Here is a 21,294-nt window from a genome sequence, read left to right as displayed (position 1 = left end):
TTCTGACCGTGAAAAATGAATTTCTCTTTCTAATTCAATATCATATTTACATTTTGTTTCCTTGTAGTCATAAGCTGCGTACAGACTTGAGAGTCACGTACACGCACATTTCATTTTTCAGCATAAACGCTTTAATATCAAATGTGTACCTTTTACTGTTTCTATACAAATACAGATACCGTATCAGCTGATGAAATGCGCGAGTTCGTCGCGCTTAAGTCTGTACGCATCTTAATAAGTGCCAAAAAATACAATTTTTTTTAAATAAAATTGTTCGAAAGGTGTCACTCGCCAATATATGAGTTGAGCTAGGTCTCCTGGAGGGTTTATTTCCCAATGAAGCACACTATAATCTATACGTGACAAGAAGGCAAAGATCCAGGAGGCACATCTAAAACCATTTTACAGTTCTGACATGAATCATTCCACATTTGACAGCTGTCTGTTTGAAGTCCAAATGTTACATGAGCTTAGCATGTTATAAGGGTATTTTTACAATTCTAAGCTATTTTATTCCAATTCTAGATGGCTATGAAGTCATTGCAGGACCTCTCATAAATGGCTTTATCAGTCTTCATTGGTTTTCACGGCTGATAAGTACAAATTTTGCTCTGATAATTGAAAAAATATGGTGTGGCGCACTCACACAACTTTCCTTGCCGTTATAAAAATTGATCACCTGACGCTAGTGTTCCCGCGCATCTCAAAGCTACTATTCAAAGATTTGAGTCAGCTGGAGACAGGGCAATAACGCTGGAGACACACATGAGGTCTGCTATCTCTTCATAGTAAATGATTTAATAGAATCAACAATAATTTGCAATTGAATAATCATATTTTCTCGAATTTTAAGCTTATTTTCAATTTTAGGTGAAAATGTTACTGAATATTAATTGTAGAGATTTTCATGCTCAATCTACTCCACTTGATTTTTTTTGTTTAAATTGTATCTGAAGCCTGATAATTGGGAATCTGAAATCGAACTTTGCATTGATGGGGCGGAGCTCCTGAAATTTTTACAGATATGGGACTTGTGGCAGTTGATAGTGCTTATAGATGACTATTTCAGGTATGAATTTGATCAAAATCGTTGGAGCCGTTTCGAGAAAACCACGAGAAACCCTGTTTTTGACAACATTTTCGCCATTTTAGCCGCCATCTTTAATTGCATTCGATCGAAATTATTCGTGTCTGATCCTTATAGTGGAAGGACCTTAAGTTCCAAATTTCAAGTCGTTCCGTTGATTGGGAGATGAGATATCGTGTACACAGACGCACATACACTCACACACACACACACACATACAGACCCAAAAACCACTTTTTTGGACTCAGGGGACCTTGAAACGTATAGAAATTGGGGTACCTTAATTTTTTTCGGAAAGCAATACTTTCCTTACCTATATTGCAAATAGGGCAAGGAAAGTAAAAAGGTGAAAATGTTCACGTGATTTTTCCACAGTATTATTCACAACCTGAATATTGTTGCAGCAATTGCCATGATTGTAAAGGATGAAATGTTATCTCTGTCTATTTTCTTATCCATTATTCGAATAAATTAACTCATGACCATCAGGATACCACAATTACTCTGTACTTAACAATAATTATTATTCATGAATTACATAATTTTTGTTATGAAATATCCAGAACCACGCAAGCTTACTGCAGCATCACTATTGAAACAGACTGTCTCCAATATTATAACATGGAATTGAGTGTACTTTCTATAAAGCAGCATTCCATGAATTCATAAATAAGGTTATTTTGAAAACCACTGAGTAACGTTTTGTCCGTGAGAGCTCAGCATCAAAATTATATTATTTAATTATTTCTAGGTATGAAATTGATGAATGATTTTCAAGAGAATTAAATTTAATTTTGGGTTAATAATGAGGTAGGAGTACTATTATCGCTAACATTTATTCATTCAAATGCTCATGAAATTTGTTAATAATTTAATATTATTGCAGAAGAGTTTTGATTGGCTCTTTTGTTAAACTCCACTGGAAAATCCATTTATTCATCACATTCAATTCCAGGATTTTATAATTCCAATTAACCGACCACTGTTATTCAATTATTGTGGTATTGAGCTCATGGAAAAGAAAAAATAAATGAACGAATAATGGAAAAGAGATAACTTTCCATCAGCCAGATAGGAAAATGGTTAGAATTCCATGATTCAGCTGTTTCGTTATCAACATTCCCATCAACAATTATTGAATTCCGATTCGAGATCTCTCTAATAATAGACAGATGGTTACTACTATGAATACCACAGTCTTGGTTCATAGAATGTGATAGCAACGCAAACCCGAAGAGAAAAATGTTCAGCATTCTATTTGATTTCGAATATTGAGGGTGATGAATAAACTTTTTACTATATATTATTCTTCTCCACAACAATTCTCTGTTATCCACGCTTCTAATATTTTATGAACAATATTCCAAAAGCCATGATTTAAATAAAAAAATTCAAAAAAAATCCGGTCAACACGTTCTGTTAACCATGCTTCTAAGATATGATGAACAATTTATTCCAAAAGCTATGATTTAAATAAAAAATTTCCAAAAAATCCGGTTAACTTGTTAACATGGAGGTGCGTACAGATTTACGCGCAGCCAACATGAGCAATTTACTTTTAATCAGCTGACTATATCTGTATTCCTACAGAAACGGTAAGATACAGATATAAAAAGCTCGGCATCAGCTGATTGATTAAAAGTGAATTGCTCATGTTCGCGGCGCGTAAATCTGTACGCACCTTGATAAGTTGTTGGTGTGAGCACTTGATCAAAGTGATTATTTAATTAGAAAACATATCCATTACTGATTTCCTATTTTATAGTTAATTCAGATTCCAACACTAACTTATCAAAACTTATGCTATTGTAGGCTATGTTGTGGTAAAGTCATGATTAACGTCATTAATTTATGATCTTTGTATAGACTTTATGTCTATACATAAAGTGTCATATCATGGAGCGTCATAAAAAACACGATCTAGAAGACCATGATAACTCACAACAACATGACAACAAAGGCAAGAGAAAAGTCAGCTTATTACGAGATGTTATTGCTTGAAACAGGGCATGATATTCATGAAAGGCATTCCACGAAACATGTTGTGAAATAACCAGACAACTAGAGGATGCCGGAGGAATCTACAATATCCCAGGTTGAAAATACTCAGATGACATAAAGCTCAGTACAGTTCTGTTGTGTTGATTTTAATCAACAAAATACGATATTCACGTGTACCTGGGACAGTGATATGCACTAAAAACTGTCAGAATTCTCCCAATTCAACCAATACCGACATTTAACAGATTTGTGTGAGGCAATAGTTACCTGTATTTGTATATCTAGAGTGAAAAGCACTGTTTTTTCTCCCTGAAGGAAAATTTTGAACAATTTTTCTGAGGGAGAAAAAACATTTTTCACTCGTGATATACACAACATTTTTTCTCCACCTACATTTTTATAAATAAAATAATTTTTAAAAACGTACATGACCAAACAATAATGTGTTAAAACCTAATTCAAAAAGTAAACAGAAACAGCTGGCTTGTAATCACAGTTCTCCACCGACAGAGCTATATGTCGGCAAAAGTTGTAACAACAATGGCCGCCACAACTACAGCTATGATGAAGCTCCCGCTCAAATTTGATCAGTTAATGAGGAATATTCGTTGGCTGGTATTTTGAATAACATGAGATGAAAAAAATTTACAATTTTTTTTTAGTATAGTGATATGAAGTTTGTAATAATTTTAGCATACAAACATAAATTCCATGTATTGATCAAATGTCTGGTTGAGATATTGAATTTAGTTCGTTTAATGATCACTCTATATGTTTCCTCATCTGAGCTTAGACCTTCTAACCTATTTCAAATGTACGTATTTAAAATAGAAATGCTTCCCATCTTATTTGAATGGAGTCACTTTTACGCACTAGGGAGTTTTCCTGCTTTTTCCTCCCAAGAGCGAAAAAGTGACACTTTAGTATTATGTTCGAGGGAGTAAAGTAAGCACTATAGACAGGAGGTGGAGGAAAAAGTATAATCACTTTCATTCTTAGAATGTGATAGAATGATCTCCCTCAGAATGATTTCTGACATAGGGAATGTACAACATTAAATTTCAATTACATGATAGTGGATATTTACTATTAGAAATATTAAATTTATCGTTAGAATAATCATTTGAATTACTCTTGAAAGTTGTGGAACTCACTTCACTGAAATTAATAGATAGCACCAGTGTTCATAATTGAGATCACAATTTATATTATAATAATATTGATCTCACTATTTCATGAACCATATAATGTTTCGAAAACAATATTATTCAAAAGAAACATCATAGGAATTTATATAAAGATGGGTTTTCCTTTATTGCGTAAATGCCGTCGTCGACCACGACAGGGAGAGAATTTCAGATTGGGTGGATTTCAATTTGTCTACATAACATAACAGATTATGTTCAATTCTGTTTTAATGGGGCAGGTTGAGCTAATACTTTTTCATACTTTTAAATGGCAATATGTTGATATAATCAAAAATGTTCAATTCTTTAATAATAAAGACAAATAATGAAAAGTTATATGATCAGCTGTTTTAGCACACTTGAAATTTGAACAATATGAGTGTCAACAATGCTTGCCGTCGTCGACTGCCGAAATTTACGCATAAACGAAAACGTACCTTTAGACCAAGATAGTGTATAATAGCTATATACCATCCTTGCCTTTAGACTAGCATGTTACCCGTGCCCCGCATGGGTCTATTCTAAAACTTGACAAATTGAAAACTTGACTGAGTGGAATCTTCAAGAGTTTGAAATAGGCCTAGAACCATCTATGGTTAATTGATAATCTATATGCAAAATTTCAAGTTGATCAGTCCAGTAGTTCAGAAGTGATGATGCATCATTTGTGAATTTCCTATCCTGTTCGTGTATAAGCCAGTTCTTTCCTTAATCGTAGTATAAAATAATGATAGATAGATGAATGATTTATTAGTATCTTTGAATGTAAATACAGTTTGAGATATCGATGTGCGGTTTCCACCATTCATTTTCTCTTGATTCTGTATCGAAATCATGTATCGTAATTATGATCACCTTCCAATACAAAAAAAAAGTTGGATTCAAAAAAGCGGTTCCAAGATGACGGATCATGATTGTTAAACCACAGACAATCAGTTTTTTTTTATTCGGATGGATACCCAATCAGACCTATCTTTGAATTTGCCTCTTAGAAGAAATATCCAGCCGTTTCCAACAATCCTATATTATAGTGTAGATATGGAAAAATAGGATAGAAGGTATATGAATGCTATGAAGATAGGAGGAGAATGAGAAGATAGAAAATGAAACCGCTGAATACACTATTTGACCACTCTCAATCAAAGTTAACAAACTGAAAGCATGACAAATTGAAAACTTGACAAACTGGAAACTTGAAGTAATGAAATCTTGAAAAATTGAAAATAGGCCTAAACTTATTCTTGGTTGATTAAGAATCTATATGCATAATTTCAAGTTAATCAGTCCAGACGTGATGATGCGTCAAACGAACTTTCCTATCCCTACGGCTGTAAGCTTATCCCTTCATGATTTAAGATATCATTGATTCTTGGGAGAAACAGTCGAGATTAAAATCTACAATTGAATGAAAATGTTAGGATTTTGTTGAACTCCTCAGGAGCTCAGTCTCAGCTTCATATCCAAATTCATTTCCTCTAAACCTTGCCTATTTATATTTTTCAGTTTCAGACATTATTATTTCATCACTATTATCATCATCATCTTCAGCATCATCATTCTCATAATAATCATCATCTTTCTTCTTCAACCTCGAATTATTCTCCTCAATCCTTCCTCTCAATCTTATTTCTCACTACAACCAATAAAAAGAAATATCCAGTCATCTCTTGAGTAATCATCTATTTCTCGTCATCATAATTTCTCCCCTTCCAATTACTTTCGTCTCTCCACCTCATTCATCTATTTTCCAAAACATAAATATTTCACTAATTATAGTTAAAATGAAGCTTCTGATTTGATTTATCACCAGTATGTTGATAGATACTCATATTAACAATTTGAACTGCGAAAATATAAGTATATAGGTTTCAAGGTTATCGTTGTAGAAAACTGAAAGTTTTTCAGAGATTGCAATGGTGTAACAACCGAAACCGGTCTTTGTACTTCTAATAAAATCTGTGGTTCTCGACATTTGCTTAGTCTTTTTATTTAAAGTTTGGATTGAATCACACTATAGATTGGAATGTATTACAGATGAAATAGGTTCATCACAATAATTCAGGATAAAGTAACTCATTTATTTAATGGACAAAATTTGAAAACAGAAGAAGTTCTTGGGTAGGACCTGTTTTTCCATTCCGATATATTGCAATTTCCAATGCAATGAATGGATAAATGTATTGTCATTACCAGCAATATCACCATTTCATACAGCTTGACAAAATACTTGAATGCCATTCCTACACAATACAATTATCATTAACTCTGAATTTAAAATTAATTCCAATGTAATAGAGAATTCAATTCAATAGAGTACGAAACACAATCAACTCATTCACTAAGGGAGGAAAGATGAAATGAAATATGAGAGTTCTGTGAGGACCTGATCTTAATAAGTAGGAATGAGACAAGATGACATGTCCTATTGCATGATAAAGGAGAGAAAGGAATGACAAAAAATCATGAGAAGAAGAATAAGGAGACGAAGAAGAAGAAGAAGAAGAAGAGTGAGAAGGTGGATGAGGAAGAGGAGGGGTGAGGGGTAGTAGGGCGAGTGGGAGGAGGAGAAGAAGAAAAAGAAAAAGAAGAAGAAGAAGAAGAAGAAGAAAAAGAAGAAGGAGAAGAAGAAAAAGAAGAAGAAGAAGAAGAAGGAGAAGAGGAAGAAGAAGAAGAAGGAGGAGGAGAAAAAGAAAAAAGTGATAATGGTCTTGTATGGAGGATGTAACAACACCTCCGGGAGCTCTTGACTGAAATTAATGACTGGATGTTGATAAAGTATCGTGGCCAGCTCTGAACCTTGAAGAGTGTATTGTTATTGCAAGAACGATCCCTTGTTTATCTATGTGAGGGAATTTTCAGGAATCCCTGTGTTCATCTGATCTCCATTAGCAGCGATCAGCATTGGGCTTTGATTGAACACTAATTGAGATCAGCTAGCAGTGATGAGCTTAAAACAAATGGTCAGTGATTGATTCAACTGAGGACTGACAAGAGTGCGCTCTATTTATGAAATGGGTGACTGGTGAAGGAGGGATAAAATTCATGAAGTGAGACTTCTTATATTGATGAAGTTTAGTGGTTCCCAACCTTAAATTGATTGATAGGTAGCAAAAGTAACTGAATGATGTACAATTTTTCAGACAGAATTTGAATGTTTATTCATTCTCGCTACCCATCAAACCCATTTGATCCGCCCTTATTATCCAGTGATGAATCCAAACGAAGTTTCAATTTCTGCCACTAGATGATAGCAGTTACTGGGTGGAGTAAAACTATTCACATCGACAGGCATCTATAGCCACGCCTCTTTTTCCTGATTGGTCAAAAATTATTCTATTCCTAGTTCTGAAGTCAGCCGGTAGCTGACAGTAGTTACTGAGTCCTGTAACCTCTTAAGGTGCGTACAGATATACGCGCCGCGAACATGAGCAATTTACTTTTAAACAACTGATTATATCTGTATTTTTACAGAACGGTAAGGTACAGATATGAAAAGCTTGGCATCAGCTGATTAAAAGTGAATTGCTCATGTTCGCGGCGCGTAAATCTGTACGCACCTTTAGATACATTTCTCAGCTTCGCCTACTTTCCTGATTGTTCAATAATCAATCAATCTAGACTTAGTTCCGAAGTGTGCCGCTGGATAGCAAGAATAACTGAATGATGTGAGATTTTTTCAGACAGCATTTCGAACGAATAAATAGGGCAAACAATTTTAAAAAAGATTTTTAATATTATTCCCAAACACATCTGAAGTAGTTTCAGGTGAACCTGTGAATCAAATTTGAAACTTTCTGATCTGATTGCTCTTGTAGAGAATAAGAAAACTGAGCTGGAAATAGTAGACTATATTTTAGGTGTTAGGTTTTGATAATTCGTCTTTTTTTACTGTTTCAAACTTCTACTCTTACTCTTCCTGTATAATATATTCTCCCAAACGTTTCTAGTTCTCAGCTAAACATAGCACCTAGCAAAGCTAAGCATAGACCTAGCACCTAGACCTAGCAAAGACAAGCACTTTTGGCAGTAGGCTAATGATAATTGAAGAAATATGAAAATACAAGATTAATAATATTTTCAAGGTGGATTCGCATACAACAGTGACAGTGTACAGTGAAAATATAATTCCCACGAGTTCTTATTGAACTCGTTGAGCCTGGCCGGGCGAGTATGAATAATACCATTGCAGGTCATTGGAATTATATTTTCACTGTTCACTGTCAATCTTGTATGCGGATCCAGCTTTATTTTATTAAGTATGAGAATTAAAAAGCAGTAAAGGAGAACAATTACTGGAGAAAGTAGGCTTCTTGGTCATTCACACGCTGCGAAGCACAAAGGATCTGAAAATTGTAATATCCTATAACTCCGAACTCCAAGGGATGTTTCCAGTAAATTCACTTTCAAGTGATTGTAAAAGCAAGCATGAATGTTACCAGCCCAATAACACAACTTTCACTATTCGCCAACCCTTGAGCGGTAGAATACATTATATTACAGTGTTATCCAGACTGAAACCAATTTCTCTTCTAAGAATTTCAATATTGCGTATGGGATGGAAGAAAATAATATTGGAAATTTCATCGGTTGACTGAATTCCTTGCTTCTGGAATAGAAGAGGTAGTGAGATAATCATATTCTCCCCCAAACTTCTACATGATGAGTATTATACCATGTTTGTGTTCACCATTCGTTTCCATTCCAAGTACGTTATACCATTTCTTTCTTTTGATCCTTATTCTCAACTCGATGTTTTCGAGTTCATATCACAGTAATGAACCTTTTTAAGGTATTCTTGATCATGCCTATGAGGTTATTCATTTAGTTGATCAACTATGAGGCTATTCATTCTCAGTTCATCTGTAAACTGATTATAAAAGACTATAAAATTGTTGAAAAGTGGCTATTCTGGCAAGCAGTATCCCTTATTTATTTCTCATTGAACTCTCATGAGTTGTATGCCGAAGGAGAGCATCTAATAAGGATCCATAAAATCATTGATAGAAGCAGTTTCGAAAATCCAAGATGAACTTTTCCGTGGTCTGATTATTTTTTCGGAAATAGCAACGATGGAGATCTCAATAACTATTTTCTTCCACCGCACATAAATTACGGCATTCAATTCAAATATACGAGCTTGTTTTTCCCAATCTGCGAATTGAGAATGTTGTGAAATGCAGATCGTAAAATTTATGAGAGGATAGGCAATGCAGTACATTTCTATTCCAAAATCCAATTCGAAAATAGAATTACACCTAATTTTATACCGTTTACACCTTTCTTCTCAAATTGTTATAATAAAATTATTTCTAAACTTCGTTCTATTGATCAAATCTCTGTTGCATTACTAATCTTTCATTTGTATTGATTCAAACATAATTTTCGAATCGATTCAGTGTCACCAATTACCACTTCTGCTATACTACTTACACTGGATAATACTTCTTTCATATGAAATGATCTAATTTTTCTCTACATCCTCCCATTCAAGAAATTTCTCATTCTCATGAGAATAAAGAATAATTGACCAAGCGAAGTGAGGTCTGAGATTGAAGTCGATGGTTTTGTATTTATCATTGTGCATTCATGTATGTTTTAGATGCGTGTTCACACTAGCGTCAGGTCATCATTTTCATAACGCAAGGAAAGTCGTGTGATTGCGCCACACCAGATTTTTAGGTGTTAGGTTTTGATAATAATTCGTCTTTTTCTACTGTTCTAAACTTCTACTCTTACTCTTCCTGTATATACTCTTCCAAACTTTTCTAGTTCTCAGCTAAACATACAGACCTAGCACCTAGACCTAGCAAAGACAAGCACTTTTGGCTATGATAATTGAAGAAATATGAAAATACAAGATTAATAATATCTTCAAGCTGGATTCGCATACAATAGTGGCAGTGTACAGTGAAAATATAATTCCCACGAGTTCCTATTGAACTTATCCCATTCAGCCTGACCGACGCGAGTATGAATAATCCCATTGCAGGTGATTGAAATTATATTTTCACTGTTCACTGTCACTCTTGTATGCGGATCCAGCTTTATTTTATTAGTATAAGAATTAAAAAGCAGTAGAGGAGAAAGTGATGAACATCATCAAGAGCAGGAAGCTTGCATATTTTGGCCATATAATGCGTAATGAAGAAAAATACGGCCTGCTGAAATCCGTTCTCCAAGGAAAGATATATGGCAGAAGAGGACCAGGAAGAAGGAGAATATCATGGCTGAAAAACCTGCGTACCTGGTTCTCCAAAACTACAACAGAACTTTTCAGGATGGCTGTAAATAAGATATCCATAGTCAGGCTGATCGCCAATATTCGGAACGAATAGGCACTAGCAGAAGAAGAAGAAGAGGAGAAAAATATTTAAAAATTACTGGAGAAAATAGGATTTTTGGTCATTCACACGCTGCGAAGCACAAAGGATCTGAAAATTGTAATATCCAAAAACTCCGAACTCCAAAGGAAGTTTCCAGTAAATTCGCTTTCAAGTGATTGTAAAGCAAGCATGAATGTTACCAGCCCAATAACACAACTTTCACTATTCGCCAACCCTTGAGCGGTAGAATACATTATATTACAGTGTTATCCAGACTGAAACCAATTTCTCTTCTAAGAATTTCAATATTGCGTATGGAATGAAAGAGAATAATATTGGAATTTTCATCGGTTGACTGAATTCCTTGCTTCTGGAATAGAAGAGGTAGTGAGATAATCATATTCTCTCCCAAACTTCTACATGATGTTATACCATGTTTGTGTTCACCATTATTTGTTTCCATTCCAAGTACGTTATACCATTTCTTTCTTTTGATCCTTATTCTCAACTTTATGTTTTCGAGTTCATATCACAGTAATGAACCTTTTTAAGGTATTCTTGATCATGCCTATGAGGTTATTCATTCAGTTGATCAACTATGAGGTTATTCATTCTCAGTTCATCTGTAAAATGATTATAAAAGACTATAAAATTGTTGAAAAGTGGCTATTCTGGCAAGCAGCATAAAATCATTGATAGAAGCAGTTTCAAAAATCCAAGATGAACTTTTCCGTGGTCTGATTATTATTTTCTCGGAAATAGCAACGATGGAGATCTCAATAATTATTTTCTTCCACCGCACATAAATTACGGCATTCAATTCAAATATACGAGCTTGTTTTTCCCAATCTGCGAATTGAGAATGTTGTGAAATGCAGATCGTAAAATTTATGAGAGGATAGGCAATGCAGTACATTTCTATTCCAAAATCCAATTCGAAAATAGAATTACACCTAATTTTATACCGTTTACACCTTTCTTCTCAAATTGTTATAATAAAATTATTTCTAAACTTCGTTCTATTGATCAAATCTCTGTTGCATTACTAATCTTTCATTTGTATTGATTCAAACATAATTTTCGAATCGATTCAGTGTCACCAATTACCACTTCTGCTATACTACTTACACTGGATAATACTTCTTTCATATGAAATGATCTAATTTTTCTCTACATCCTCCCATTCAAGAAATTTCTCATTCTCATGAGAATAAAGAATAATTGACCAAGCGAAGTGAGGTCTGAGATTGAAGTCGATGGTTTTGTATTTATCATTATGCATTCATGTATGTTTTATATGTATGTTCCGCATTTATGGGGAAACGCGGCAACAGATTTTCATGGAAAATCGTCGTCATCATAATCGTCCTACTCCTTCTCCTTATCTTCTCATTTTTCTCGTCCTACACATTCTGCTCTACTTCTTTCATTCTCTTTTCAACTTCTCCTACTCTTCCTCGTTTTCCTCCTCTTCTTCTTCATCCTCCTCCTACTCTTCATCCTCCTCTTCATCCTCCTCCTCCTCTTCATTCACCTCCTCCTCTCCATCCATCTCCTCCTCTTCATCCTCCTCCTCCTCTTCTTCTTCATCTCCTCCTTCTGCTCTTCCTCATGCGGTGGATGGTAGGACACAACCACCATCGCAACCCCATCCTCCTCATTCTCATCCTCTTCTACTCCTTATCCTACTTCTCTTCCTCTTCCTCCTACTTCTCCTCCTTCACATCCTCTTCGCACTCTTTATCTTCTCCTTCTCCTTCTACTTTTCTTTTTTTCTCCATTTTCTCCTTTCATCCTACTCTTCCTTCTCCTCCGCTTCCCCCTCTCCATCCTCCTCCTGCCTCTCCTTACAAGTCTTCATCTTGACACTCTCTCCTTCATCCTTCCTTTCTCTTTCTAGTCTACTATTCTTTCTTTTTCCAGTCTAGTTTTCTTTCTTTCTCTCTCTATAAATGGTAATTCTTCAATCCTTCCTCCGTTTACAGGTGAAATGATAATAATTCGAATATTCATTCTTGATTCTGTTGCAGTCGAGCAGTTCTACCAACAAAATCTGCCGCGGGCCGTCTCAGCAGTCGTTCCACTCGTCGAACAGGGCTGCCACCTCCAGCTCCAGTCATGTGCAGATGCAGGCGCAGACTGTGGTCACCACCAGGCTTACCAACGCCACCACGCAGGAGACACCGCCACAGGCCACCAGATGCATACGTGAGTCACTGATCAAATTCACTCCAAATTCACAAGTTTAAAGTGAGATTAATTAGTCGATTAAATAAAAAATCTGGTGTGGTACACTCACACAACTTTCCTTGCACATATTTGAAACTACGATCAGACTTCTTTATAAGTGTATATATAAATATATATATATAATTGTTTCCAGAGTACTTTTTCCTTTGCGTAAATTGTGAAATTCGATGATTTTTTTAGTCGTCATTTTTTTAAAGTCGTCAAAACAGCTGTTCTACAGATGAAATATCTCGACTACGTGTTATTTTTATGAACTGCGCTACCTACCTACCTCATACACGAGAAGGAGGTAGGAAGGCTCCTGCAATTTTCCCAGAAATGAGACTCGTGCCAGCTGATAGGGCTTATAGATAGCTATCCATGGTATAAATTTGAAGAAAATCGTTTGAGCCGTTTTCGAGAAAACCGTGAATAACATGGTTTTCTAGTCATTATCCGCCATTTTTCTCAAGGATATTACGGAGCTCCTGGAGTTTTCCCAGAGATGAGACTCATGTCAGTTGATAGGGCTTATAAATAGCTATCCATGGTATAAATTTGAAGAAAATCGTTAGAGCCGTTTTCGAGAAAACCGTGAAAACATTGTTTTTTAGTAATTATCCGCCATTTTGGATCCAATTTTATTGAATTTCTTATTGTCGGATCCTCATGGTATAAGGACCTTAAGTTTAAAATTTCAAGTCAATCGGTTGATTAGGAATGGAGTTATCGTGTTCACAGACATACACACATACACACATACACACACACACATACACACACACACACACAGACCAATACCCAAAAATCATGTTTTTTGGACTCAGGGGACCTTGAAACGTATAGAAAACTTGAAATTAGGGTACCTTAATTTTTTTTGGAAAGCAATACTTTCTTTACCTATGGTAATAGGGCAAGGAAAGTAAAAACAGAATCCAGTGACTATAATCCGTACAAATTTACTTCAGACTTGGAGGAATATGCAGCTCAGATAAGTGTAGGGAGATCAGCAAATTACAGTGTTAATAGAGTCATAGGTGGAATCGCAGTTGCCATTTTGTAAGTCCTGTGACCGATTTCAGACATAATGATGATAATTTCTCTGTTTGCCAGTGGATTGCAACCAGAGGAGTTTATTGACAGAACAAACTTCGCATGTGTAGCATGAGCACATGAACAGTCACTAGAAGTTGGAGATCGCTGGCCGCTTCAAAACGGCAACATAGCGCCTCTGTATCCCTGCCGCTGTATGCGCTGTATGCTTTCTCTGCTGCGCATGTCCATCTCAAGTCTGAAGTAATTCTGTACAGAGTATAGCAACTAATCAAGACAAATCATATTTAAATTGACCATTAATTTTACAATCGATACAATATTCTATACTATGATTAAAAATATATAATTATATATAGTTAACAATAACTAGGACTCCATAACAAGTCATATTATTTGTAACTATGGCTTGATTATAAATTGTTTCTGACTCGTCAATAATCAGTTGACTCTCAACTATTCAAGATCCTCTCAGAAAAGCGAGCTGGAGCTCCAGGAGGGAGTACGTTCATTATCCACATTTGATCACTCCATTACTTTATTCTTTGTCATTCGATCAATAAGTCAATTGTATTAGAAACGATGACACTTGAAATGCTCAATAATTTTCAACATTAGGTAGCCTTTTTCTCAAGTGATACTTAATAGTGATTTTTACAACTATATTCACATGTAAACCTCACAAGTCTTGATATTGGAGACCAGAAGTGAAAAATATCTCTCGACCGGATCAATTATGGTGAAATAAACCACAATAATTTGAGTGAAATCAACGGTCATTCAAGAATGTTCAACAATTATATGTTAGTATTATATGAGTAGAATCAACTGAACTTGTTCAATGAGAATAGACCAGAGTTTTCATTTTAGAGTGCAGTAGCCTACCGTAGGCTACCGTATTAAATGAGTGAATATTATGTGGATGGAGTCTGACATCCAATGACATTATACCAATGTTTGAAAAAATATATTTATTCCATTCCTCTACTGTAGTAGAATGTTATTTCCTCTCTTGAAATTCGAACCAACAGTTATGCTATGCTGGTTTTAAGTCATTGAAATTCTTTGTCGGATATCCTCTGAAAACATTCTTAAAGCATGAATGAAACTGGATAAAGTGCATCCAATTTCAAATATTCTCGAGGTTTTTGTCGAATTTCGACACAGCTGTCAACGCATCACCGTCCTTTATCGAAAAATGGTGACGTTTGCAGGTCGGATTGATAACGGTTTTAGTTGAGATGAAAGTAACAAGAGGGAACGAGAGGAAGTAATAACAGGGAGAAAGTTGATATTTGTTTCCAGCGGTTATTGGAAATTCCAAAGTCTGTTTATGTTCCATCAGCCTCAGCCCAATAATAGTCGAAATTCGATCCCTTTAAGGTTCGTCAAAAGTAAGGTATTTGAAATTTACATTGAATAAAAAACTTCAAATTGAAATCGAGGATTTTCTTATCGTATAATAATCATAATTATTATCATACACTTCTTCTTCATCCAACCCGAAGTGCCGTTTTCACAGCGTTGGGTGGTCGCCTCGGATCCATCTTCTCCACTGCTCTCTGTCCGTTTGTTGTTCTCTGCTCTCCCGGTCGTGTGTTGATGGGAAGGATATTTTTTTATATTTTTTCAAATGAGTCAACAATTGTTTGTTGAAACACCGCCAATTTATGAAGTTACATCACAATATTATATTATCGATTTTCTAATTGCATTCGATCTTCATTCTCATTGATTACTTTTTTATATTTACTTTCTAAAACTCGTTAAATAAAGCCCCGCACACACACATCCATTTTACTTTCCTTGCCTTATTACCATAGGTAAGAAAGTATTACTTTCCAAAAAAATTTAAGGTACCCTAATTCCATGTTTTCTATACGTTTCATTACTTTCCTTGCCTATCATAGGTATGGGAAGTATTGATTCCCAAACAAATTTAAGGTACCCTAATTCAATGTTTTCTATACGTTTCAAGGTCCCCTGAGTCCAAAAACATGATTTTTGAGTATTGGTCTGTCTATGTGTGTGTGTGTATATGAGTGTATGTGCGTCTGTGTACACGATATCTCATCTCCCAATTAATGGAATGAATGCGATTCAAGATGGCGGCTAAAATGGCGAAAACGTTGTAAAAAAAAGGATTTTTCGCGATTTTCTCTAGAATGGCTCCAACGATTTTGATCAAATTTATACCCATAATAGTCATCGATAAGCTCTATCAACTGCCACAAGTCCCATATCTGTAAAAATTTCGGGAGCTTCGCCCCATCAATGAAAAGTTCGATTTTAGATTCCCAATTATCAGGCTTCAGATACAATTGAAACAAAAAAAAAATCAAGTGGAGTAGATTGAGCATGAAAATCTCTTCAATTAATGTTCAGTAACATTTTCACCTAAAATTGAAAATAAGCTTCAAATTCGAGAAAATGTGATTATTGAATTGCAAATTATTGTTGATTCTATTAAATCATTCACTATGAAGAGATAGCAGACCTCATGTGTGTCTCCAGCGTTATTGCCCTGTCACCAGATGGCTCAAATCTTTGAATAGTAGACTTGAGATGCGCGGAAACACTAGCGTAAGGTGATCAATTTTCATAACGGCAAGGAAAGTTGTGTGAGTGCGCCACACCAGATTTTTTGTTCGTTCGATATAATGCCGTCCTTAAAAATTCTATTAGATTGAACAGATGATGTTTGTCAAGTTCCAGTCAATCGGATAGAATTCATAAGGACGGCAAAATATCTTACGAATAAAAATAGATGTGTGTGTGCTGGTTTTATTAGTAATGCTGTCATTCAATGTAAATTAGTGTATAAGCCAGTAAATATTGTAACATACATGAATAGTATATATATACAAAGAATAGTAAACATACATGAAAGCTCTAATCTAATATAATCCAATCCGTAGCCATTCTCCTCAACTAATTCACGAACATGCCTCTTTCTGCTGGTATTTGTGGAACAGTTGCCTCCCATGTCACCCGTGGTCTTCCTGTAGGTCGTCTGCCTTGTCTACCCTGGACTCAATGTATTGGCGAGACTTTCTGTCTTTATCCATTCTGAGGAGATTTCCATACGAGGAGTGTATCCGTTCATCCATTGTTGTTTCCACAGCTTTAATGTTCAATTATGCTGTTATGCGGTCATTCCTTTCTCTGTCTGTTCTTATTCTGCCTATATACATCTAATCTCCTTTCTGTATAGGGCTCCTTGTAATATAAATAGAAATACAAATGGAAATCTCAGTACCCTTTTTTGAATTATTTTATCACAACATATTTCAACATTGATGCCATTTTCAAGTGATATGAAGTAAATAAATAAATACTGAATAAGAAAATATTGTCTTCCAGAAGTATTTATTTCATATCACTTGAAAATGGCATCAATGTTGAATCATGTTCTGATGAAATAATTCAAAAAAAGGTACTGAGATTTTTATTTTCATTTCTATTTATACATCTATTCATACAATGAGAAACTCCCCAATTTCAATTTAAAATTAATTGTTGCCATTGATATGGTTTTCTAGTGGAATTATTTATATATTTTTCATTTCTGATGAATATGAATATTAATATATCTATGATCATTGTTATAATTATGTCAATGTAATATAATCATCCCACGAACATTGTAAGTAATTATCGATTGATATTTTCGTATGATAACCAAATGAAACAAAACATTCAATTCAAGAAACTCAGCTTCTTGAATTATAAATTGCTTCACAAATCCAGTGGACTACTGTAGAACTTTTTTCTGATCATGAATGAATGAGATGAGTTTCTTAAATCACTATATTATTCCCGATATCACTATGTTTATTTATTTCACACACAATACAAGTTTCATAAATATTATCAAATGAATACATGTAAACATCATCTATGTTTGAGGAGGAGTCAATCTATGTTTAAGGAGTAGCCTACAAGGTAAAACCTGTGCGTAGACCTGAGTAGCAGAAAATATTTATTCAATATATAAACTGAGAACTTACAACCAAATCAAGAACAAGGATTCGTGAAAATTACACACAAAATATAATTTTGTAGATTAGTAAATGATAAAATTAGATAGAAGTTAGTGTCACACAATAATTATTATTCTATTATAAAAAAAAACATAAAACAAGAAACAGTAGGTGCCTAGAAGATTTTTTCTTCACTTTTATTTGATCTCATCCATTCCTCAATCTCGCAATTATTTAGTTTTCGAATCAATTCGGAAATGAGAAAAATCTCAAAATAGAGAATATATTTGAGGTATTGTCAATGTTCATTAATCCATCCAACAATTTTTACTAAAAATATGATGTGGAAATTCTCATAAGCGGGAAATGGAGGATATTAGGATCAATGTTTTGTGAGTCAGCAAGAAAATTAAGAGAAGTAGCAAAAAGAATAACTGTAAATTAGTTATGATGGCAGTATTTGATTAGATTGATGCTGCTATCTGGCTTGTCTATCATTCAAGAAAACAAGACCCTTTTTTAGCTCTTCAACGTTGCCATATCGTTTTAACAATCTAGTAATATAATAAATCGAAAAATATTAAGTCTTAATTATAAAAATTGATTATTCATCTATTGAAAAAAAATTCTCTTGTCCAATAGAATAAAATTGATTATTATTTCAAACGAGTATTTTCAACAAATGGAATTATATAGAGAATGCATTTATTCAAATGCTAATTAATATATAATTATTATTTAACGAAAATCCTAAATAAATGCTGTAAATCTCCCCGAAGACTCCTGCAACTGCAGACATTGACAACAGGGTTAACAGCTAGATGGAAATTCGATGAGAACTACTAGCCAAAAATTATTTGCCCAGCCCGGGAATCGAACCCGGTACCTCCCAATTGCCAGTCAGAAATGCTTACCCTTACACCAAACTGACAAACTCTGGATAGCAGCGCTCATTGTATACGAAGCCACAGCGGCCAACCAGTTTACAGATGGAATTAAATAGAGAATTCATTTATTCAAATGCTTATTAATATATAATTATTATTTAACGAAAATCCTAAATAAATGCTGTAAATCACCCCGAAGACTTCTGCAACTGCAGACATTGACAACAGGGTTAACAGCTAGATGGAAATCCGATGAGAACTACTAACCAAAAATTATTTGCCAGCCCGGGAATCGAACCTGGTACCTCCCAATTGCCAGTCAGGAATGCTTACCCTTACACCAAACTGACAATCTCTGGATAGCAGCGCTCATTTTATATGAAGCCACAGCGGCCAACCAGTTTACAGATGGAATTAAATAGAGAATTCATTTATTCAAATGCTTATTAATATATAATTATTATTTAACGAAAATCCTAAATAAATGCTGTAAATCACCCCGAAGACTTCTGCAACTGCAGACATTGACAACAGGGTTAACAGCTAGATGGAAATTCGATGAGAACTACTATCCAAAAATTATTTGCCAGCCCGGGAATCGAACCCGGTACCTCCCAATTGCCAGTCAGGAATGCTTACCCTTACACCAAACTGACAAACTCTGGATAGCAGCGCTCATTTTATACGAAGCCATAGCGGCCAACCAGTTTACAGATGGAATTAAATGGAGAATGCATTTATTCAAATGCTAATTAATATATAATTATCATTTAACGAAAATCCTAAATAAATTATGTAAATCACCCCGGAGATTTCAGGGTGAAATCTTCACCTCGAAGATTTTTGGATAGTAGTTCTCATCGAGTTTCCATCTAGCTGTAAACCCTGTTGTCAATGTCTGCAGTTGCAGAAGTCTTCGGGGTGATTTACAGCATTTATTTAGGATTTTCGTTAAATAATAATTAAGTATTTTCAACACCACCGGTATCAGCTATCCTCTATAGAAGGCAGTGGCAGGACCGAGAATCGGCAACGCTGTTCTCCTATCTTTCTCCACTGGCATTATTATGTGGACCCCACCATAGCCAAAATAGGGAATTTTATAATATACTATACTTTTGCTCCCTTCGTATTAAATTCCGGAATGCTGGGACCTGAGACAAAGTTTCTCCCCTACTTCTGAGTGAAGAATAACAACTAACATGGGTTTTATTGCTCAAGTCTGTAGTCCAAATAATCCTGTGATGCAAGCACCCAAATATTTCGTGTGGAATCCCACAATATTCTCACATATATGAGAAATATTTCCAGCTGGTTTTCCCCAGTTCGGCTATGAGATTAGAGTCGAGTCGCTCAAGCGGAAAGAATAGGAGGTTAGAGGAAGGAGCGGAAGAAGAGGCATAGAATAAGTTCGAGAGAGAGAGAGAATGATGAATTGTGTGTATGTGGACGTGAAGGAGGAGGTGATGATGGAGGGGGTGGAAGTGAAGGTGATAGGAGGAGGAGGGATATAGGAAGGGGGTGAAGAATAGAATAGAATAGAATCGCTGCCTTTATTTTTTACTTAGAAGGATGGAGTTAGAACGCAGCCGGCCCTTTCTTACACTCAACCCTCACGAGAGTGAGAAGGAGGAAGAGCTAGAGGATGAGGAGGAGGAGATTGAGAAGGAGGAAAAGGAGAAGGAGGAGAAAGATGAGGAGAAGTGGAAGAAGAAGGAGGAAGAGTGGGTAGATTAGGTTAGGAAGAAGAAGAAGACTAAGGAGAAGAAGAGGATGGAAGAAGAAGAAGAAGATGGAGCAGAAGAAGGAATTGAATTATTGAGAAAGTGGAATTTTTGAGGATGGATGGAAAGGATCATCAATAGAAGAGAGGGTGAAGAAGAGGAAAGGAGACGGGAGAAACATAGGAAATGCATAATGTATGATTTATCATCCACTACCAATAATTTCACCTTTAATATCTATTATGTTTATACTTCATCTCTGGAACATAACAATGGAAATTCTCATGTCATAATATTATTTATCCATTCATTATATATTATCCATAATAATATATTTATTTATTATTTTTATTGAGAGTATATTTAAGAACAGATGTGATAACGATATTGTGTGTAATGAAAATGATAATGGTTTTGATACATGACAATAGTCATGATTTGATATAATTACCCTCAAATCCCATCACTATCAGGAAGCAGCATTTTTGATGCCAAACCCCAATCTAATTTGGCCAAGAAGCAACTTGCACCTATTCATCTCTGGAATTGGAATGAATCTACCAAGACAGAATCCATTCAAGAAGACTGCAAGATAAATTATTCATATTCATCTTGCATCTTTCGAGAGCTTAATTAAATCTTCTTCTCCCTGCTCAGACATTGAATGATGATCTTAAGGTTTCAAATGGATGACTAGGATGCAGGATTATTGAATCCCTAGAAGCGACAAGATTGGGTGAATTAAAAAATCATATTTCATAATGAATAAAAAGGGAGGAATTTTTTGCCGCCCTTATAGAAATCTATTAGATTCAATATA

General features: G+C 35.0%; 2 protein-coding genes across 2 annotated transcripts in view; one reads left to right on the top strand and one right to left on the bottom strand.

The window, feature by feature from the left end:
* Positions 1-21,294, bottom strand: part of LOC111055871 (dynein heavy chain 1, axonemal) — a 357,355-nt gene that overhangs the window by 257,404 nt on the left and 78,657 nt on the right. The window lies entirely within an intron of this gene.
* LOC111058990 overlaps positions 1-21,294 on the top strand; it is a 104,534-nt gene that overhangs the window by 71,361 nt on the left and 11,879 nt on the right. Inside the window, exon 4 of the mRNA XM_039439159.1 lies at positions 12,629-12,806. Coding sequence (XP_039295093.1) covers positions 12,629-12,806 — 178 coding nt within the window. The remainder of the gene's footprint in view (positions 1-12,628; positions 12,807-21,294) is intronic.

This window comes from Nilaparvata lugens, chromosome 12 (assembly GCF_014356525.2).
Source record: "Nilaparvata lugens isolate BPH chromosome 12, ASM1435652v1, whole genome shotgun sequence".
NCBI classification, from domain to species: domain Eukaryota; kingdom Metazoa; phylum Arthropoda; class Insecta; order Hemiptera; family Delphacidae; genus Nilaparvata; species Nilaparvata lugens.
The sequence above is the reverse complement of the archived record's forward strand: the minus strand, read 5'-3'. Positions and strand labels throughout refer to the sequence as shown.